The sequence below is a fragment of the Anser cygnoides genome, chromosome 2 (assembly GCF_040182565.1).
Source record: "Anser cygnoides isolate HZ-2024a breed goose chromosome 2, Taihu_goose_T2T_genome, whole genome shotgun sequence".
Classification (NCBI taxonomy): Eukaryota; Metazoa; Chordata; class Aves; order Anseriformes; family Anatidae; genus Anser; species Anser cygnoides.
The window spans coordinates 26,037,080-26,060,692 of record NC_089874.1 but is presented as its reverse complement, the minus strand read 5'-3'; the positions used below and the strand labels follow the sequence as shown (position 1 = coordinate 26,060,692).

The 23,613-nt window shown below is 39.5% G+C and overlaps 1 protein-coding gene across 5 annotated transcripts in view; it reads right to left on the bottom strand.

The window, feature by feature from the left end:
• Window positions 1-23,613, bottom strand: part of LOC106039669 (probable acyl-CoA dehydrogenase 6) — a 96,938-nt gene that overhangs the window by 27,105 nt on the left and 46,220 nt on the right. For all 5 annotated transcript variants that reach the window (XR_010829125.1, XR_010829126.1, XM_066991730.1 and 2 more), the window contains 3 exons: window positions 15,634-15,763; window positions 7,555-7,661; window positions 1,431-1,598 (listed from right to left, as the gene is read on the bottom strand). Coding sequence is in view for 3 of the 5 variants with exons in the window: in XM_066991730.1 (XP_066847831.1) it covers window positions 1,431-1,598; window positions 7,555-7,661; window positions 15,634-15,763 (405 nt within the window). In the remaining 2 variants the exon portion in view is untranslated. The remainder of the gene's footprint in view (window positions 1-1,430; window positions 1,599-7,554; window positions 7,662-15,633; window positions 15,764-23,613) is intronic.

Below are 23,613 nucleotides of genomic sequence, written 5' to 3'. Positions count from 1 at the left end.
AATTACCACATTCATTCATCACTTATTGGCCAAAATCAACAGGTGAATCAGCTGAGTCTTCTGAGAACTTCCATTCAAAGCCGGTTTTGCATAAGCAGTTGTTTAGAACCTCACAACCCACTAGCTTAATTCCCAAAGCACCTTGCTTCCTTCCTTGACTTACTCTGTATTCAAATTCACTTGTAAGAAGCTCTAAGGTGCTCTAATCACTCTTTTGCAACACTGGAGACCTGAGATTTCGTTCTCAGTCTGAACCCTGAAGTAAACACATAGACATTCACTTCACTACCTAGGTGACTTCCCTACATGTTAAATGCTGATAATGACATGTATTTCATGCAAAATATACTCCAAATTGAATGAACAAAAATGCCACACGTTTTAATATTTTCTTGTCACCCATCATCATATTTATCATGCCAGTTTAAAGATTAGAACTTCCTAAGAATCACTAGATCTTTTTAAAAGAGAAAGACTATTTTCTAGAAATTAGAAAACTCAATTAATGCAGTTAGGGATACCCTCATTTATTTTGTGTTTTTCAAGGATGTTGGAAGCCAAAAAGGTTTAAAACCTTTCAAAGGTGTTAAAGCTATTCAAATTTAAATTTCAATAGCCAGAAAATTCACTGTAAAATGTTTCTGTCAACGTAACCTTAACTTTATCCTCTTTTAATGATGTCCTTTAAGCATACAATAAAATACTGCCACAGCATCTGCAGACTACTCAGGAACAGACCCCATGTGGACACTGAAACTTATACCTCTTAGGTCAGGATGTATTTCTTCACTGTCCTCACCCAAACTACAGTTTAAAACTATTTGGGAAATATAATTTGAGAACACTTTACATATCGTTCATATGTAGCAAAGATCTATGGAAATTGAATAATATGTTATTTGTTTTGAGGACTATTTGGAACTTCAAGTCTTTTCTGGACAGAAAACCAAAATAAAAGTTTTGTGGAACTTCTTCAAAACTAAAAGACATCGGATGTTGTAATTAAAAAAATGGCTCTATTTTTAATGATTTATTTAAGGCATTAATTTTCTCCTTGGCAGTGATTTAACTTGTCGATTCATTCTCACAGAAGGTTATGAAATACTCCCATGCGAATGTCTCTGAACAGGTTTTCTAAATTTATTTTGGGGAAAAATAACTCTCCACATAAAATGGCTTGGGAATCCCAAACTGAAGTCTGTGAAATGTTCGATTTCCTTCTCATTTGCTTTTTTCCCCTACTTTTTTTTTTGTGGAAGTGTGGGTACAAATGCATTTCAGAATCAACTTAGTATGACAATGAAACATTTAATTCAGAAGAGCATTTATGGGTGTAGTCCTTTATCTTAAACACCTTACTTTCTTGTATCATGCACACACAAAAACACCAACAAAACCAAATTAGAAGAAAAAAAGTTCTTTGTTATTACCATGTAGATCCATTGGCAGACATATGAGAGATTTATTTCGATGAGGAGGTCCTTCACTCGTATTTGCCAGCAGGCACATCCAGTCCGCCTGGCACCCAGATGTTGTCCACATCTTACCACCATTTATGACATATTCATCGCCTTTCTTCACAGCTGTTGTCTTGATATCTATTTCAAAACATAGGAAATGGTTATTCTTGTGAAGGAAGGATAAGCTGGTCCCTGCATGACTTGCTGAGTCACTCCCTTGCTCTCAGACAGACGGTCAACACTCACCCCCTTCACTTCGTGCCCTCCAAGCCCTCTAAGCCTTCCAGGCGGGAAAAGGCAGACCCACCTGGACAACTCTCTTTGAAGACAAGCCAGGGAAACCAGACCACTTCTCTCACCCTCCTTTAGGTGGAGTCTTCATCCCAGTGGATGAAAGCGGAAAGCTCTCTGTAAGTAAATTTGGTTGCCAAAAACTCAGGCCAGAACTATTTCAGTCTGAGGTGATCTATTACGCATTTCTGTCACTGTGTACGTTAGTCACCGAGGAGGCCATTAATTTCAGAGACCCAACTTAAACAAACACAAGCCTCAATATCTGTGTATGCATAAGGATATATATACATGCACTTCCTGCATGCTGTAGGTCAGAATGGCGTAATAAATTCAAAGATAGTAAGCTTTTAGAAGGCAAAGTTTAAATCTTAAGGTTGTCTGTACATGAAGGAGTTCTAAACACCTGCTACTTCTACCCCAAGGCATAAAAAAACCCAATGCTATTTTCATTCATGAGTGTTCACATCACTGCAAGCAGCCCTGGATGCAACAGACAGCAGGAATGAATCATTAGTTACTACTTACACTCCAGCAGAATTTCCAAAGAGCTGGCTTATCTCCCCTGAAATTTAATTTCTTCTACTGAAACCCCAGCTAAGAAGGCTCTCTAACAGGTATCTAGCTTTAAGTTGGTGATGGTATGAAAGAACCCAAGCACACCCCCAGTAACACTTGTAAATCTAATGACTATAAAGTGCATTACAGCCCACCTACTGAGGCAGCAGACTTGAAGGGTAGAAGTCAGACACAAAGTGGAGTGAGCAACCACAATAAAGTCAGCTGGTTATACCTTCATACACACCCACCTCAATCTGCACATGAACCTTCTTCCCAGAGCCTGTAAACTCAAAACAAATCAAAACCACAAGCCTGATCTTCATTTGCAGGATAAACCTCGTGGCTACCTGTGGATGAGGTCAGCATGGCTGAAAGATTTGTTAGTGGAGAAATGGGAAAAAATGGTGGGAGAAAATTGTGTGATAGTGTCAGAGAAGGAATTTGCAGATATAGCTATAGATAAATGAACTTACAAGAGTGTAACGATGAACAGCGAGAGCTGTTCAACAACCAATGTGAATAAAACCAGCAGCAATCTCGCTATTCATTTAATGAAAGGGGTATGCCAAATCTGTCCAAAGGACTTGACGTGGAATCTGAATAATAATGAAGGCCAACAAAGTGAAGGAATCTGAAGTACTGATGCTGTTAATATATGACACAGACTCTGGACAGTCATATACATGGAGACTAAACAATACGCGAAGGACACAAAAGAGCAGGAATAAGAAACATGGCACGACTAGCGTAAAAGGGTGGTAGAACACATAGTGATTTACATCACACATCCCTTTGTTATGGTACAGCTACTAAAAAGATTAAATTGAGGTTGCCTGGAAGGCCTGCAGAAGAACTCTGAGTACTACAACGCAATCACAAATATAAACAGTATTTGCAAGCATGGCGTCACAAGAGACTAACTTCCCAAACAGAGATTAAAGAACAAATGCCTTACTAATGGGAATGTTCAAGTATTCTCAAGTGTGATGGTTGACAGTTTGCTTCAAGTACTTGAAAAATGACCATTTAAAATCAACTTATGAAGAATTTAGTATCTTCAACCTTAATTAAGGAAAGACGACCAAGTCAATAAGTAAACTTTAAATATAAAATATGACAGGCTTTGAAAACTTACTTAACAATTTACTAAAGTCAAGTGGACTCAGTCTCAGTGATATGGCTATTAAGATCCTTTGTCGTATTTGACTATAATTATTCTCCCTGATGGAGCATGGCCCCGGAAAAAGTCTACATTTCCCAGAGGGGGTGCTCCATAACTCATTTTTGGCAGGCCCACATCACTGGTCGTGTGGTGTCTACATCTCAAAAGTTTACAAAGTATGCTGTGTGGGTCCCTTCTAGGAAAGACAACAAGGTACTTGACATCATTGAAATGCTTATGAAGCAGCTAGCGCCAGCTAAGCAACCAGAGCTGGTTATTTCACCATTCAAATCACACCATATTTGAGAATCAAGTTTTCTTCTCCAGTGTGCTGTTGTCTCTAGCCATGCATCTAAATAGATTTGACAAAAGGCAAGGTTGGCTTCAACTCTGAAGGTCAAACTTGTGATCACAGGTAGGCAACACATATCCTTTATGTCAAAAATGAAAACATATATCTGGAATTTACATCATCAGCACAGAAAAAAAAAAGGGGGGAAAAAACTTGCACGTAATAGCTTCAAGTCTAACTGAATGAATAATTGCTTCATAAAACAGGAAAGTAAGGAGATTAATCATCAAAGTAAGCCACAATCTGGAGGTCAGAAGGTAAGAACTGCCATAGGTCAAACTGAGATAAATCTTGCAGATGAAAAACAACAAAATCCAAAAAGATTAAGGCAGTAAACAAAAAGGCTTCAGCTACAAAAGAAAAAGAGGATGAGAAATAGCATGAGGCATGCTGAGGATGCCTCAAAACTAAAGAAATATTTTGCATGCAATTACAAAAAGATTCCCAATATAGCTGACAAAGGAAGACATCTACAGGAAGGACCGTACAAAATTAAAATTAGTTAAAACAGATGTTGTTCGTCATAGTAATCTTCACAGCCTCAGAATACACTTGGAAACAAAAGAGAATTCAATTTACAGGTGACACCTTATTTCAAACCTACCTGATACAATTATTACAAAAGTGGATTTTCTAGAGAAAATTGGAAAAGAAAACAGGTCCTGTTGGACCCAAGCAAACTAAAATATTATGTTATTAGGCAACTATGAGTTAGATTTTATGTAAAGCTGAAAATTAGGACAAAAGTGGAAATGTGGGTAAGGAAATAGGCAAAGGGGAAATTACATCAGGTTGCATTAAAGGAGGAAGTGCTGACGTGCAGGGAGGGCACTACTGGAGCTTGGATATCAGCCTTTGGATGAAACCTATTGCATGTTTCCTTTAATGACCTTTAGAAGAAGAGCAGGAATACACCAACTAAATTTGTTGGTATCGCAAACCTGGGAGACTTCACCAACACAGACAACTGAGGTATCGGGCAGAAAGAAAGGAACGACCATGAGTTTTCAAAGACAACATGGCAAGTACAAGCACTTAGGCACAAGTAATAAGAATTACTGCTGCATTTTAAAATATCTCAGTAGAAAACCAGTAATGAATATGATCTGCATAGTTAATCACAGTTCACAAGCCGGAAAATTGCTGTGTAACCGAATATATTTCTATTAGAGCTGGAAAAGCATTTGTGGCATTACAGACACCATGTACAATTCTGGCCTTTTATGCTCAAGAAAGATGACCTAAACTCAGAAAAGCTGGAACACTGAATTCCACTGAGAGGAAACGGGGCAAGATATCTATGTTGAAGAGGCAGACATGAAAGAGATTACTTGGTGCAGGTGTCTGCAAGACTTAACTCAAACACAGACAAAGTCTCTTCCATGATGTGCTCTAACATACCTGCAAAGATTATCAGCAAAACATCATATAAATTAAGGAATAACGGTGAGATAGAAAGAGACAAAGAACTGATGCATGTTTATGCTTTGTGGTACCATGAACCCTGAAATTAGAGTAAAGACTTCCTACCCTGACTGTTCTGTACTGTTCTGCTTTTCAAGCTTTGTGCTAGTTTTGTTGTATGTTGTCAATATTATGTACACAATACAATGACTACATTTGAAAGCAGGCAGTTCCTCCTTTAAATTGACTTGTAATTTATGTAAGAGTATAATACACAGTCCTTTTTATTCTGTTGAATTTTGAAAAAATTAACTGCAGGTACCTTTTGATTCTCATGTAGAGAAAAATCTTTTTCTTCTGTGTTTTCACTAGTTTCAGTAACTTTGGACCCGGCAGAAGAAACTGCGACAGATGCCTACTCTGTGCCATTCTTCAGTTTAAAATACACCAGCTCCCAGCACAGGAGCACGTCACCAAGCTTCATGTGTGAACAGTCGCTTTACTTTAGTGCTACTTTTTTTTTTATTTAAGGGAGAAAAACATCCCAATAACAACATGAGAAACCAAAGAGAATAACAAGTACAGTTTTACATGGTTTAAAGCATAGTTTTACATAGTTTAAAGCTAGGCTGCCTGGAGATGATGATCCTTGAGACATGCAAAGCAGTGCTAGTGAGAAGATAAGCTAGTGCTCCTCAGGCCTAAGTGGCCCATTTAGTTACCCTTTAGAAGCATTGCATGCTGGTTTCTGGATTTATAGCAAGGATCAGATGTTCCATGACAGCTAAAAAGCATCATCTTTTCATCCTGCAGTCTGTCTTACTGTGGCACTGACAGTATGAGTTCATCAGATAAATCCTAGTCCATTCCAAATTTTTCTTTAACTGTATTAATCCAAGTGTGTCATGCCAATTAAGCTAGATGATAAGCAACATGCAACTGAAAGAATATTTATGTTACTTATTATCTGGAACACTACGTCCAAAAATTACAATCATATTTGGAAAGTTTTGATAATCAGGTAATTAAACTAGAGAGACATTAGCTCAAATAAATGATGTTGTGTTTCCTACATCAGAAAACCTCAAACTTCAGATTACTTTAATGGAAAACAAGCCTATAAAAATGATAGAATTTTCTTACGAACAAAATCAGTTAACTAGAAAGGAAAATGATACTGGATTGTGCAAGAAATTTAGTCCCTTTATTTCATTATCCCCATTAACTCCCTTGAAAAGTGCTTGCTGCACCTTTGGTCTAATACTGAAAAATTATCTATTTGTCTTGAGAAAGAAACATGAGTTCGATCGAGGAAATGGACATAGGAATCAGTTTTGTTGATCACTCAGTGATTTTGTCTGCAGGAAGAAGACGTCTATAATTTGTAAGCATGTGGTGTGTTCAGCTTAGCCATCCTGCTTCCAAATAACAAAACCTCTGAAGTGGTTTCTTGTCATTTTCTTTTACCTCGATGCCCACAATCCACAGTTAGATGAGACTACAAAATCTGTTGTAATGCAGCTGTTCAAATTAACTACTGCCTCAGGCACTTCAGAATGGTAGTTTCATTTGTCCGTGTTTTTAAACATTCTTGTACTGAAACAAGAAAAATAATTTCATGCAAAGTATCTAAATAACTAAACTCATACATTTGACATGGCAAATTCTTCGTTAGCTCTAAATAAAATAATTGCCAATTCAGAGACATTTTCACTGTGCAGAAATGACTGAAGGGGCTGAGGTGAGGTAAGAATGAGCAGGAGGAACTTATTGCAAAAGTGTGATGCCATCATTTTCAGAAGGGACTTGCTCTGCAATTTGTCCACATTCAGTGAGGACATCTGTTTTAAGGAAGTGCAAGTTTTGTACATTTGAACAGGCCACACACCATATCACATACGTCTACAGGTTTGCACAACTGACGGTGGCTGTGCAACTACAGGAGGTGCAGGAGTGCGCCCTGCCAAGTGGTGAGCTCAGTCAGAACAGGGGAGGTAACAGAAGCAGAAGGATGAAAACATTAGGAGAAATCTAGGGTCAGCTTGGCAGCTGCACATTAATCTGCTGTGCTCAGCCCATATCTATTTACTCACTGACATTATGTCTATGTATTCATTGAAAAACACATTCAATTTGATTGCTTTTGGAGGCATCAGATGTATGTGTTATTGCTCCTGAAATATTACTTCTTTGCCTTCACGATGCCAAACTGCCCTTTGTATTTCTTATGTGCGCTAGTGGCAAGGGGAAGGGTCAGTGAAACCAGATTCTTTCCATTAAAATGCCAGACTGTCTAAAATTGGCAATCTGCTAGGTTAACTTACTTGCAACATCTGACCCAGCTCCAGCTTCACTGATTCCCAAGCAAGCCACAAAATCTCCAGCTATAGTTGGTGCGAGGAACTGTTTTCTCAAATCATCAGAACCAAACCTGCAGCAATATAATGAAAAGATAGAATATTAAAAGCTTTTGAAGATAAAGTTCGTTTACAAGATACGTATGAGTTTTGTTCTACCCAGACAGTGATCAATTTGTCCATGACTAGGTGAAATCTATCCTGAAGCCAAAGACAGAAAAGACTTTGTCTAAAGCCATGAATCAAAGTCGTCACTGGAAGCGCAGCCACAGTCATTTTAAACAAGGCTTTTCCAACTATTCCAGCATCTTACTGCCAGAGAAATGTGTGGTTCAGATGTCCTCAATCTGATTTTTACGACTGCTACTTTATGAGCTATCAGATCTAAACAAACGTAGGCCCTACAAGAATCACAATGCTCCCGTGCTGGCCTGCAGCCAGCCAGGATGGAGGATCTCCTCTCTGCGTATCTTCTAACTTTTGCACCATCTCTTTGCTTGGTTTTAGTGGTGGCTGAAAAGTTATGACGTGTGATAGCCACCCTCTGCAAATATCTGTACATTATATTTATATCCCACATCTGCATTTAAGTAATACAGTCAAATGCATTATTGCTTGTTCACAGCCATTCTTGTAGTCCCCACCAAAATAATAAGGGAAACAACGATCTGTTGATGACATTTTACAACAACAAAAAAAAAAGACACTTGGACATATTATTAATTAATATGTGCTATGCACATTTTATTTAGACTATGATTCCAGTCAGTTTCAAAAGGAGTGAGAAATAGAGAACTACAGCGTTTCTTGTCAAAACAGTGGCCTTTCCTAGCCAAATCTGTCAGCAGATGGAAAAGGAATGCTAGGTGTATTTGATAAAACCTTTACCCAGAGGAACCTAATTTAATTATCACTAATGAACACCCACTTTTAAAACACCTAAAGCCAATGCTCAGGGCCACCAGCTGCTCGCCCAGCACATGCAGGCCACAGCGCTCCCCAGACAAGGAGGACCAGACATCTCTTCGACATGCCACAGGCCTCAGAAAAGCTGCAGTTGCTCTGAGGACTGCTATTTCTTTGGCGAGATGCCAGGGGTACCAAAAGCTCCCCTGGGGACCAGAGGGGGCTGCTGAGTCCCAGTCCCTGGGAGAAAGGAGGAGGCACCCTTGAGGGAGGAAGAGCAAGGGTAAACTGTCTGCAGAAAGACAGTTCTATCAGACCATTAGAGAAGCAATGCCTGTCTTCCCTTCGTCCTTTCCCCTCCAAAAGGTAGAAGAGGCTGCTGAGGGTCAGCCTGCTCTCCCCCAGGGAAGTCCCTCCTCCCCAGAGGGATGCCAGCAAAGGAGCTCGAGGGCTACTGTGTAACAGGGTTTTATTTATTAATAAGGCTCCCAGCAACAGTGATTCCTTCCCCAAACAAGATTTTTTTCCTAAAGTTTAGCTGCCTATGCCCATTCAAAGTGTGCTCCATCTCATTTCATGGTTGATTTTTTCTTAATCTACTTCTACTGGTTTGGTCTTGCAGCTTGAATGGTGAGCTCATGGTCTTGTTCTTGAACCTCTCCTGTCCCAGCAAGAAGTCCTTGTGTTGTGAGACCTATTTTCTATGAGCAGAAATCCATTAAAGTAAAGTTTCTCCTCAGTCCCCTCTAAGAGGCTTCTCAGGTCAGCATTTCCACTCATCTCCTTAGGCTCACCAGCTGCCTGAGCAGGCTACAGTTAGCTGGGCTCTCTTGTTAAAATACTGTCACCCTACTTCCAAAGGAGCAATGCCACTTTACCTAAGGCTGACCCTTTCTCTCTGCTTTCACTCTGCCACAAAACAGCCAAAGAACATGAGAAGGCCAGAGACTGGTGTGGGAGCTGTCAGACACGTTCGCTTTGTACACACGGGGAACTCAGCTCCTCGCCCTGTCCCTGCTGATAACAATCAGAGCTGCAATCCCAAATAAATACAAGAAGTGAGATTGGAGTGTTTACTCCTTCTTCTCCAAGAATACTGGAAAAAAATCCCCCCTGGTCTGTTTTGCAGTGTATTTTTTTTCCTTAGGATATGATCAAGTACAGCCAGCTGAACGCTCCTTAGACCACACACGCTTAAAAAAAAAAAAAAGGCACAACAGGAAAAAAACTTAGATTCTGAGAGGAGCCAGCAGCATTGCCTATTAGGGATTTCTGGCAACGCTTACAGATGCCTAAAACTTTGCCAAACTTTAGTTATTTCAACAGAGGATTTTCATGACAAGAACTTTCCTCAGAATAATGTTTTGCGTTTGATAGCTTTGTTTGCTTGTTTTAAGTTCCAGAAAACAGTTCAGCTCTTCCCAAAAATGAGGCTGGAGAACTTATTTTGCAATTAAAAAAATAATAATCTGGCAATGCTATCTTCAGAAGCTCATGCTTTGCATGAAGGATGTGCAGCCCAGCAAATGGCTAGCTTCCGCATTAGAAATATGTTGTTTCTGTACAATTCTACCCTTTTTAAACACATCCCAGAAAGATATCATGTTTGCATAAATGCAATACCCACTTCTTTCCAGTTTAATAGCTCCAGCATTAGACGACACTGTTTGCAAAGAGACCTTGCTCTGGCTCAAGACAGACCAGATTATGCCTGCTTTACGTTCTGGGGCCATATTCCAAAGCACACGTTCCCATGTCATTAACTCTGCAGCCTTAGCATCCCTCTAAAATACATTTTCATGAATGTGCATGCCTATAGATAAGCACACACAGAATCTATAGTCAGAGTCTACAGTCAATAAACTAGAGCTCCTTGCCGATGTTGGGTAAAAGAGAAGTCCCACGGGTGAAACTAAGAGCTGCATGGGAGTGGTCCATCCTTTCTTGCTCCTGCTCTTGCTTGGTAAGCTACATTGGTGGAATGTGATGAATACAGACACAAAAATGACAGTGATATACAACCTTGTAAATTGCGGGTAAAAAGTTAAAAAATTATGGTGAAATACAGATGTAAGAACATTTCCTTGATCCACATTGTTTTGTTTAAGTGCTCTGCCAATTAGAAAATAGCAGTCAGTTCTATTAATCTCAAATACATATAAAAATATGGTTTCTGACAGGTTATATTGCTCCATTGCATGAAAATATGAATATGAATGAAAGTATGTCTACTGCACATCACTGTTCTGACATAATTGGGCTGCTAATCATCTTGTTAAAGCTACAGATCTTACTCACTTTTGTTTCCTATGCTTCTGGGAGAAAAATGCTGAGCTGAAGTGAATTAATTAAATTAGTAAGGGAGGTTCTGAGTGGAACTGACATTATATGATACACTATTAAGTGATAATTGAAATTTTGAATATGAGCAAATGCAGGCAGTTCTAATACTGCTCTCAGCATTTGATCAACTCAGGCTTTCTTGCACTGGAGCTAACATATTCAAGAAATATAGCCTACTCCTAAATCTCATCTGGGCCTCTGGACCACTTAAAAGGGAATATAATACTATCCCTGAAGACAAGAGGTTTTCTAAATGCTCATTTCAAGAACGGCTGTGAGAGAAAACGCTGATCCTGATGCACATCAATGCAAAAGGGCTGAAGCCAGACCTTGACAGTGCAACAACTTTAAAAAAACTACTTACCAAACAAAGTTTTCAGATGATCTATGCAATGCTCTACAGTATGTCAAAGACAACACATCAATTTGATCATGGACTTCCCAGGAATATAAAGATGATTTCCTTTACCCAAAGAAGGGATTCACTCTTGCCTACCATCTCTTTCCTTCTTACATACTAGCAAGAAGTGAATTTGTCCCAATTCCCCTTCTGTTGTGCCCCCAGATTCAAACTATTAATAATGCAGTAGACATGAGCCATGTGGAATGCTTTTGCTTCAGGGTAATCCTGCATAGGCATCCTACCATTTGAGGTCTAGTCCCAGCTTAGCAGCACTCTGGGTCCTCAGTGTATACGGAAAAAAAAAAAAACAAAAGGGAAGAAATTCTTCTTAAAGGCATGGCAAAAAAAACACTTCACGAACAGCAGCAAGCACCCTTGGGTAGCATGGAAGCTTCCTTACGATCAGTAATTTGCATAACCTCGCTTTAAAAGAATCCACACTGCAATCAGCTTTCTCTCTGTGAGTCCCTGTTTCCGTCAAGATAAGAAGACATGCAAGTTTTAAAATACCACATTTAGAAAAACTTATTTACTTTTTGTGAAAGACATCAGAAGAAAAAAAAAGCAATAAGAAAAGTGTTCTGGCTCCCTGTTTTTATCAAGCCTTTAAGCTTCAGTTATTTGAAGATTTTATGAAATAAATTGCTCAGTTTGCGGCACAGCAACATTCTGCAAAGAATACAGATGAGAAGTCCCTCTTGACTACCTGAAGGGTTCTGGTTAAGAACAATTACGTCAATCTTCTATTTATTTAAGAATGCATTTTGCACTGAAGTGCAGGTATTGTAAAACGGGAGTCAAATTAAAGATTATCCTTTTCAGACAATGCTATTTTTAAGGGCTACCATGTGGTGCCACCACACCAGCTCTGGAGACCTCAAGGTTGCCCACCAGACAGCATGGCCAGGCCATCATAAGGAGCTGGAGAACCCTCAAAGGTACGGTACCAGCGTGAAGCTGTTTTAAGAACAATTAGCTCAGAAGCAGCTGCTTGATACTGCCCCACTGTGCCTGTATTGATCTGGCCAGACTAGATGTTTGAGCCCAAGTGTGGACAACTTCTGATTTTCCACCAGGCTTATCAGTGCAGGCACAGCTATGGGCACGCAGCTTCTGGCCCGTGCCAGCTCCAGAGACGGAAGGAATTTGCTTACAGTGCTGCACCCAGAAGGGCACTGGAAAAAAGACCTGGAAAAACAGAGAACAAGTGTGGGTGGTACAAATAATTCAGATCTCCTCTTTCAGGCTCCTCAGCTAACCGAACCTTTATTTGTTTCTACGCAATTCACCTGAAACAGTCTTCATTATAGCTCAGGACAAGAAGTGGCATGCTGACAGATTAAGTACCAAATGAGAGACAGGTGACACTATTTCTGAAGGAGCACAAAACTGTTGCCTTTACACTATGCCCATGGCTCTCAAATCACCTTTCTGATTTTCACTGTTTTCCCAGCTGATTAAGTGGATGATCCTGCTTTTCAAAGCTGCTGTTCTGATCATCAGCTGCAACTTGTCTCCCTTACAGCAAACAGGAAAAGAGACAATAAAATCTTATTTTATATATATATATATATTAATTCTCAGATATGACACTGTTCAGCATGGAGAAAGAATCTGCAATGAATAAGCTGATGAAATAGAAAAGCACTTCATCAAAATATCATCGCTATTCTTAGTGTCTTCCAATAAATAAAAAGAAAGAAAAATCAAGCAAAGTTTAATGCCTACTGGTGAGATAAAAGGTCTTTATGCTGATCTGGTATCACTAGGGATCACCACAGGTCTGTTTAAAAGCACAGGAAAATGTATTTCATTCACTGCCTGAGCTGAGAGCTGCTTTCTCCACTCTACTTGTAAGCATGAAAGCAAGCAAGGTATTATATCTGGAATGTATTTGAAAGATCTGACAGAGAGTTATGTTCAGAACCAGACACATCATAGGTCAGGTCACTGTTGACAGAATATTTTGCATTTTGTTCTCAAATTTACAAGTGCTACTGCTTCACTTAGAGGAATCTGGAAAAAAAAATGGAGCAGTCTGGGCATCTTTCAGCAAAGCACAACTATTTTCCTCTGTATTTGTCTGCACAATAGAAGTGCATATAAATCAAAATCTTCAGGGTTGCTTCCAAGTATGACCATGCATTTAACTTTCTGAAGGTTGTCAGAAAAAAACCACATGAAGAATGAAGTGAAAGGGGGTATGACCGTGAACAGGCAAACAGATATGAGCAACATTTTCTAAATCACTATTCTCTTTGTAGTTTATATCGTTAAAACTGTTACTACAATGTACTTCTCATTTAACTGAATATCTCAAAGATCTTTGCAATCTAAGCTTTGCAACAGCCTCTCATTGGAGCAAGAAACCCATGGAAGTAGAAGGAATAGCACCAGGAAGCATCCTAACTTTTGATATTTTAAGACTTTATTTTTCTAAAGTTTGAAAATGTAAAGAGTTGTATGTGTGTGTGCATACGCATACGTGCATCCATCCATTCAAACTACCGCACTGTCTATATACCTAATTGAGGAAACATCTGTAATTTATGTCGGCAGTGTATCTTCCTGACACATCACATTCACTGAGTCAGCTCCCAGGTGCACTCGTACGTAGTTGAAAGCTGAATAAAACACAGATTTAGGAAAGCCACCAAAGGGCTTCAGACTTCATTTTAAAGCTTTATAGGGGATGATATTTGATTCCTGTATTACTATTTACTTGATGCATCATTAATGCATCATGTATCACGATGCTTAGTTAAGATGCAGAATTTGGATTAACTCTTCAAACTTGTTTGGGACCACCAAAGTACAGAGATAGCTTTAAAGAAACCGTCCAGGTGGTGAACGCAATTTAAATGCATCACCCAGGGAAAGCAATCAACCCCCTCCCTATACTGCATGAAGTGAAGCTGCACCAGTGCAAAACTTCCTGTAGCAGCCAGCATTCTCTTTTTAATACCAAGTTTCACTTTTACTTCTTACAGTAGGACGACACTGACTTAACGGTGGAGGAAATGGTGAGTTTGCTAATACAGATGGCAATTCAGTTACAAATGTCATCATGTTAATAACATTTTCACATTCACTTTCTGAGAGCATCCTCTTTAGTATTTTACTAGCACAACTGTACATAGTTTCATTGCTTTACTGAAGCAGAACTGAGCAGCATAAAGCCAAAAATTCCTGCAATGGAATAAAATTCTGTCTTTGTTTACCCACAGATTTTTTTAAAACCCTGGGAATAACAGGCTATCATGGGGGCAAGATAGTATTCTTGGAGGTCTTTTAAAACACTAGTTTTATTCTCTGTTGGACTATAAATAAGCTACTGTTGCAACAGACAAAATGATCTCCATGCTTTCAGTACGATTTTAGTGCATTACACAAAGGAGAAAAAAACTATTAGGAAGATTTCCCATGGCTGAGACCTCCAAAGTCACACATAGCCAGAACAAGAATGGATGGACGGGTGGATGTAATGGGGATGGAGTCCGAATTCCAGGCTCTACAGTTGGATTTACAGACATTTTCATTCAGAATGATAACAAACAAACAAACAAAAACAACAAACACTAAAATGCTCTTCTGTGCAAATACTCCCCTCTTGTATACCTGTTTTGTGCAGAAAAATTTCTGACTTCATCTCCATTATCTGAATGTAATCCCCACCACCACCTTCCAGAGTTTTTAGGTGTAGCCATGTCCCAGGGACAAACTGCTAGACCGGTGTGTCACCTCCCTCTAGTTTTGCAAGCTGCTGTTCTGATGCAGAATGTCTGTGAAGCTACTAAATGAATACGGAGAAGCTGTTAACTGCCACTTTTATTGAGGGAAAGAAGAAAAAAATGAAAAAAAAAAAAAAAAAAAGAAAAATCAGCTTCAAAAGGTGTAGGAGCCTGAGTGATAGCAAGTCATAAAAGGTGAACACTGACGCAAGCAAATGAGAAAAAGAAAGATGAGTAATTGCCTGGAATGGGAGTACTTAAGCAGCATGATACAGGTGATAAAATTTTAGCAGGTCTTACACCAATCCTGATCATTATTTTTGAAAAGTCAAAGTTGGCAAGGAGCACCCTGAGAAGCTGCAAAAAAAGCCAGTAAATTATAAAACAGAATTAGAGTCATCCTAATTAGTACAACTAAATGCAGCCTTAGAGGATGACTGCACGGGGATACCTGGCTAAGAAAAAAAAAAGCCACAAACATGAACAGTGGGATTCTGGAATTAAGATTGTTTTAATTGGTTGTGGCACCGCAGTTCTATGTTTGGAAACACATCATTTAATATTAAACGTGGTTTGCTTTTTATTACATAATAAAAGGACAGGTTTTAGGCTTAAACACACAAACTGCGGTGTTTAGGTTAAACGAAACATTCTGGAAATTACCTTGTTAGAGCAGGAGTAGCCATGCCAGCTTGCACCCCGATAGCCATAGGAATACCTCCACAGCGGATACTTCCCAGCTCTTCCGCCACTGCAATGTTATACGAGAAGTCCAAGCCCATGCCGCCATATTCTGGGGAAAAAACACATCTATCACTTGGATATTATATATTCGGTGGAAAAAACAAATGAACACACTGATGTTATAAGCTGGCATAAGTGAGAAGAAAAAAAAAGTATTGCTACTGCAAGGATTTGCCAACTGCAATTTTACTGCTAACTTTTAAATATTTGATTTTATCAGCTTTCATTTCAGAAAAGTGACATCACGCTACTCTTTACAAAACCTGAATTTAAAATTACATCTGCTCTAATTACCCCTGTGCACATCAGGTCACCCCGGACATGTTAAGCAGCATCATTACTTTTACCAGAAACAGCAAGAAAAGCAAAGTGCTGCTCAGAATGGCATCAGTAGGAAAAGTCACTCTTTCTAACGGCAAGGGCACATGAACAAATCATCACAAAGTAAGACGTGCTTCTGTTTCTCCATGATAACCCCTCTCTGTGTGCTCTCATCGCTCACAGCACTCAAGTGGAACTCATCTTTCTCACACTGAGCAGTCAAGTCAGCGCCAAACAAGACTGCATGCACATGGTGTCCACACGTGAAGTTGCCCTGTAGCTCAAAAATCAACGTTAGACAGAAGCACAATACCAAATATGCATACTTCATATCCTGGCACCTGGTCGTCGCAGTCATTAAAGCTTTTTTCATTAACGCAAGGTTGATGGCCCAGGGCCCAGGGCGTTCTTCCTCCCTACATTCCATTCCACAAATTCAATTAAAGAGGATATTATTCTTCACCTCCTTCCTAAGCCCAGCACTGATAAACCCCCACACAGCGAAACACAGAAAAGCGTTGTGTTTCTATGATGGATGAGCTAATTTCTAACTGTATTAAATAGTTTTTATTCCAGAGGAAATATGGTGAGAAATAGCCTCCTGCTTGACATCGTTAGTTGACTGAGTAGTTGTGATTAGATAACGTTAGATAAGGAAGCATTTTCATCTTTTTACTCATTTGAAGACCAGCTAAGAAAATGTCAAATAAATAGATATAATCTCCCTACCCCCACACCCAATACGGGGCAGATGACCATCTTCCGTCCTTGCCTGCTCACATCAAGCACTATCTGAGCTCACCCCTCTACTGACCTTTGACATTTTCCAAAAACACCATTAATTATAAATCAAAACACCACAGTGCATAAAAACAGAGGGTTTTGTATTCTATCATCTTTTTCCTAAACTCACAGAGACTGTCTTTGTGCCTTTTTTTTTTTTTTTTTTTTTTTCTACAGAGAGAAGGAAAAGCACAAATGGAATGGACTAAGAGCTAAGTGTAGTTTTCAAGTAACGTTTCTCCCTAGGTCTGTCCAAATGGTCTGGATTGTCAGAATTACAAAATGGCTACTTTTCAACAATTTTATCTGAAAATAAAACATGTTTCTTAAAGACACAGACAACATTTAAATTCCTACTGGGAGCTGAAGCAGTACAGTCAAACGACAGTAACGGGAACATCTTTAGCATAATATATAATCCCAATGTAGTTTCCTCCTGAAACTACATGAAAACTTGTAACTGTGCACTACCCTCAGCACTGGAAAATGAGGGGTGGACTGGAAAACTTGGGTGTTATAAAGTACATTTTAAATATGAAAACATTCAGCAAACAGGAAAAGCATCAGAGTAATAACAGATAACCTCAGTTTTGGTACTGGACAAATGCTTTCCACTTGATTTTTTTTTTTTTAAATAGTCTGTCTCTTTATTGCCAAACTGCAGCTGTTATTAATTTTGTCTTTTGTTTTGCCTACCAAACATTTGCACTCCTGTCTGTTAATTACATTCACAAATCAAAACTTTAGTTTCATGATTTACCCAGAACAACTTCACCAGAGGAATGTTACGCACACAACCGAACCTAAGGGGGACCGCTTTGTGCAAGTATGCACCATACATACATCCCTTGTTTGTACCATAATGCATTATAAATAATGATATAATAGACTTAAGTTACTCTCATTTGAGAGCAGTTACTAAGTAGTACAATTTAAAAACAAAATGCTGTAAAAGAGCAGTTCTCAAAGTCATGATATTCAAGGATTTTCCTACCAGAGAGAAGAAAGAGAACAAAGCCTCAGATGCTGAGAAGCTGGAAGGGGAAGCCCTAGCAAAGAGATGGTGCACGCTCCAAATACTTTTTAATCTGGGGATAGATAACACAAGAAACAACCACAGCTGCAGACAGGCAGGAAGGAAGAAGCAAACTGTAGGAACCCTGTGGAGGAGGCAACACCGAACTTTGCGTTAGTTCTGCTCCAGAAGCCAAGCAGAAAAGGGTTTCATGGAGAAACGCAAGTGGTTTGATGGATGACTGTGGGAAACACCACTTTTGAAGCTGCTGCGGAAAGGAAGGCAGGCACGATCCCTGCCACCCCATGTCGCATATATCCATGCCATGATCACCAACACGGAGATGCCCAGCAGCACTCAGCTTCCTCCAGCACAAATTCACCTCAGACCAAGACAAAACCAGCAGACCGTTCTCATTTCCACCTCCTGAAGATATGCCGGTGAACATTTCACAGAAAGAGTGTTTAATTCTGTAAACATAATTTGTACTGTTCGTATGCAGGAAGGTTGTGTTCGCCACTTCCATCAACAAAACACCTCCTGCAAGTATCTGCCCAATGGTGTAATGCTACTAGGTTGATCTAATTTTCATTCAGAAAAGCAAACAGCATGCCCAACATAATTTTTGGTGGAAAAACAGTTAAAAGGAACCAAACCAATTTCAGATTTGATTGTTTTTGTTATATGCAAATATTCACATGTAAAACATTTCTAGGGTAAATATTTCATTTAACTTTAAATTGAGATGAGTGACATTGAGAGAATTGTTTGGTTACATTTCCATTTTTATTTTGTGAGAAATATTGAAAGAACAAAGCCAAGCAAAACCAAGCACGAAGTCTAATGGCACTGACATGTTTATAATTCAAAACAGGTAGAAAAAGGCAGCTCCGCTATGTTCAAATTGTTGCTGTTCTGCTGACAATAGCACAACTTCCAGCTGTTAATCAGATTCATCTGCTATCTTGTCCATTGTTTGATTTCAGGTTCTTACACAAAGAAATTGAATTATAAAACCCAAAGCAAGCACACGTGAACACACAAATAAATAAAAATTCTGCACTGCAGCCCATGGGAGGGAGCTGCATTGGAGCAGGGGAGATGTATAGGGAGGAAGGAGCAGCAGACTGGGACTGGGGAGGACATAGAGGAGCTGGGATGAAGGACTGGAGCTGAGCTAGGGGAAAAGGGAGTGATGGGGGGTAAAGGTGTTATTTCAATTTGTCTTCTTTTTCCTCACGACACAAATCCTCCTTTTTAGTTGGCAATTAATTGGAATAATTTTCCCCAAGCCAGGTCTGCTTCACCCGTGATGGTAACTGGTGAGTGATCTCCCTGTCCTCCTGTCAACACCTGAGCCTTTCCTTCGGGTTTCCTCCCCTGTCCTGTTGAGGAGGGAGAAGGAGCCAGTGGCTGGGTGGGGGTCTGGCTGCTGGCCAAAGTGGACCCACCACACCAAGGTCTGTGTACTACCTTGTGCTCTTCTGCTAACCATCACCACACGTTATTTTAACCTGAGGAAAAAAAGCTCCTTATTTTATATCAAGCAGTTTATTTCTACCCTGTGAAGATCGTAACACTTCCAGTGGAGTGGGAGCCCAAAAAATAGTGAGTTTAAATAAATGTGTTTTTTAAATGATACAGATATATATTCTTCCAGTAAATCTAATAATTTAGGGTATCAGGACCTATACATATGAATGTAGGCAGACAACAAAGATAATATCCAAAAATACAAATAAAAAAGCAGGAGTACCTGATCTTCAGCTGCACCACATGAAAAGAGAAACACTGCTGAGAAGATCAGCGGAGAAAATAGTAAAACATGAAGAATGTCTAAGAAAAAGGACCTACAAAAGCAAAGGAGAAGCTGAGGACTTCCACATGATCATTTTATTTTAGTGGAGACCAAAAGGTTTCTTGTCCCCTGTTCAGCTACAAGCTCCCTATTCAAATATGACTGTTCAACGATGAAACAGGCTCGAAGGCTCTAGTCCAAATTTTGTAAGAGCTTACTAGTGTTTCTATTTGGAAACTGCTTCTGAACCCCACCTAGTAGCTGTCAGTTAGACTGTATCTGAGGTGAAAAGGATCTATAAGTGAGTTGCATCAAGGAGAAATGGCGGGGAAGGGGAATCTTCAGAGTGTTTTAAGAATGTGAGCAAGCCTGAAAAAAAGCAAGGATGAAAACACAGTACAGTCATATGGGTAGCTGGATCTTCACTGCCAATATAATTTCTTTGCTTACACAGCTTCCAAAGTTCACACAAGGTGTATCTATACCAAAGTGGATCATGTAGTATTATTTCTACTGTTGCCACCTACCTCAGTGCAAACAACCACCACCAACAGAAAAACACAACACATGCTCTTATTTCTAGCGACTAGAAAGACAAACAAAACATGAATCACCTCCCATCCTGAAGACAGGTCTGAGAGAATCCTACATCTGACACCAAGATGACAGAGTTAATTGCCAGTTTTCATCACAGCCTATGATTTTGAATCAACAGAAGAAAAATGTAAGTGTTCAAACCCTACTCACCTGTCACAAATATCATTCAAAAATTTCAACTCCAGAATACTACGAAGAGCCCTGAGGTTACACAACTGCAAATGTAATCAGACAGGACAGTATATAAATCCTACCGTAATTCCCTTTCTCTTCTTCACATAAAGGTAATTTAAAGAATTGCCAAAGGTGTGCTCTCCATGGTGTTCAATTTCCCATGAACCCATCCTGAAAAGTCTAGGCTGATCAAGACTGGAAGATACTTTTTGAGCCTTATTTGCTTCTGCTGGATGTACTGAATAAAACCTCTTATTTCACGTAACAGAAACACTGTGAATGCATTTCAGCTTTGTTGAGATCAACACACACGTTTTTTGGCTATTTCAACTGGATCAATCCATGGGGAAAAACAAACAAACAAACAAACAAACAGATAAAGAAACAAATAAAAAGCCTTGTATCAGATGCAAAGTTCCCCTTGGCAGATTAGCTCAGTCAGATGGGTCAAACTCCCTCAGTTTGACCAAAAAATTGTCCTAAAGGAGGACGGATTATGGTGCTCTACAATTTTTTTTGGTGATCTACCACAAAAAGTACTTGATCTCTCACAGATGCTCATTAGTTTATCCAAAAAATCCAAGGCAGATAAGGACTTGGGAGCTAAAGTTTTAGTTGGTAATGTTAGTCTTGTGATCCAATATTGCTTGGAAAAAAAAAAAAAAAAAGATATGGACTGGCTGCTCATTCCTTTTCAAACACACATGGTTAGCAGCATCAGGACAGCCCCTGAGCCACTGACAATGCAAATCGTGTATTCCTACAACACTCATTAATGTGCAAGTCATCCTTGCTGCCAATTCAGAAACCAAATTCACTGAGATGGATAAGGTGATCAGATCTGTCTATTGCTGTTTTAGATAAGACAAAGCTACACTGGAAAATACAGTAGAAAATTTTCTCAGAGTGTAAATATAAGAAACCCCTTATATTAACAAGCAAACAGAACAAGCCACTGAGCAGGCCTGGGCCTAGCTGGCCTGGCCTGGGCCTAGCTAGGGGGTGTGAGCACATTTAAAGAGGGTACAAAGCTGTCTAGGACACTGCTTTGGAAAGCCAGAGCAACAGATTTTAAATCACTGCTTGACAGCTGCTGCACAAGCTAATGAGGATCTCCCTCACAAATTTATAAGCTTGCTTTATTTTCTAAATGGACATGCAGCAAGACTAACTGCTCTGTGAGCCAGCAATCACTTCTGCCTGTATCTTCAAACTCAGAAGGATACCAGAGCTCTCCAGAAATCACAAAAATCCCCCCCAGATTGTATATAAACAACATTATGAGGAAGGAAAGGCTAAGCTGCAGAATACTGATGATATGAAACATGGCAACACAAGGAACACCAACAGAGAGAGACAAAAAAGAAAATCCAAGATTGCATACTGTCCTAAACAACAGCTGTTGCATCACCTCTAACTCAGAGAAAAACTTGATGCAATCACTGCTCACAGATTCCCCAGTTGTCTTCTGCCGATTTATAAGCTGATTATTTTTCCCTCTCAGCTCCAACCCAACACCAATTCCACAAACGCCTACTTAAACCATCCTACTTTTTTTTTAAGGTTAAAACGTACAGATCTCAACTATTATATGTTTGAAAATCTCAGTACAACTAAACACCACAGCACAAAGAAAATTGGAAATAAACACATGGACAAATGAAATCGGGAGGTGTATTGGTTGAATACCACACTTCCTAAGCTTTGATGGCAAAGTTCATGCTACTTCTCATGGGGTTTCTATTTGGGCAAGCTCATAAACAAACCATAACCTTGGTTTCAAGAATATATCACCTCCCTGCTGCTTGGGTCAGACAATCAGCAACTGCTGCCAAGCTCCTTGCACACGCTGAGCACATACACTGCTCCGACATGCTGTGTGTTCACCTAGTTTAAGCTGTTCTTGTGGATGCGAAGTTTAATTCTCTGAGTCAGGCTCATCCAGCAAGGAATATTGCTCCTCTCCAACTTGGAGGTTGACACCCTTCTGACAAACAGGCAAATGTTGCATCAACATCCTTTGACACTGTGCGTGTCCACTCCAGTCCGACTGACGCCACCGTGAATCAGCCCTCAGAGTCACTGAGATGTGCCTTCAGACTCGGTAACATACAGTAACGTACAGAAATTCAACATCCTGTAGGTGAATGGGTCAAAGAAATGGGAACAGATTTAACAACAGACAGCACACAGACCCCAAAGAACTCCAGTTCAAACCCAAAGGAGAGACAAGGGGAGTGACAGGACTGAATACAAGTACATATGGTTGTAAGAAGTTTTTAGGTGCTTGATGAAAAGCTGTCAAGATCTGAAATCAAAAGAAACAGTACTCAGTTTTGTAGCAAACCCTCTGACCACAAAAGCAGACTAATTTACTTTCACTTCTTCAAGGCAGCAGGACACACAGCCAATATTCTAAAGATCCAGAGCTCATTCTGTATTCTGTATTCTACATAAAAAATTAAACTGAAAAGCAATAATATATAAGCCAGGGATTAAACGGATTTACTAAATTTACTACTTATTAAAATTTCTCTGCCAAGACTTAATACCAAGGTTGACTATTTAGCAGCTGAAAACTGTTTAACGTTCTTTCCTACAAGAGCTTTTATTCAAGTTCAAGCTGATAAATAGCTTGTTGGAAAGCTGTATTGGAAAACTTAGCCAGTTAGCTCACAATGTCACATCCAAAGATTTTACTAGATCACAAGTTCCAAAACTTGCAGTCTCCACAGGGGGTTATAAACTGAGATTTAGAAGGAGGGCAGAGAAAAATTTGAGAAATGCTGTTTTTTTTTTCAAAAAAAAAAAAAAACCTCTAGCAAAACAAGGCTTTAGAAATATGTGTACTAATACAATGAAGTTCAGACATTCTCTGGAGCCAGACTAGCAAGCAGAAGTTCAGCAGCTCAGGCCTCAAAACAGAAGTACACTGCGGAGACTTCCACAGGACTTCTATCAGCACAGGAGTACAGGACCAAGTGGTTTTCCAGTGGCTGTTCCCCAAAGTCCTCAAGAAACTGGACCAGTTACTGGAAAAAAAAAATAATAATCCCCTGCCATCCCAAAACATGTCACATTGTAGATCAACATACTTCTAGCACTGTCACTGCGAACAAATTATTAAAGAGCCATCTACAAACTATTGCGACAGGTATAAGCGTGCTTCACTGTCATTAAGTAATTTCCTCGTTTGCAAGTATTACCAGCC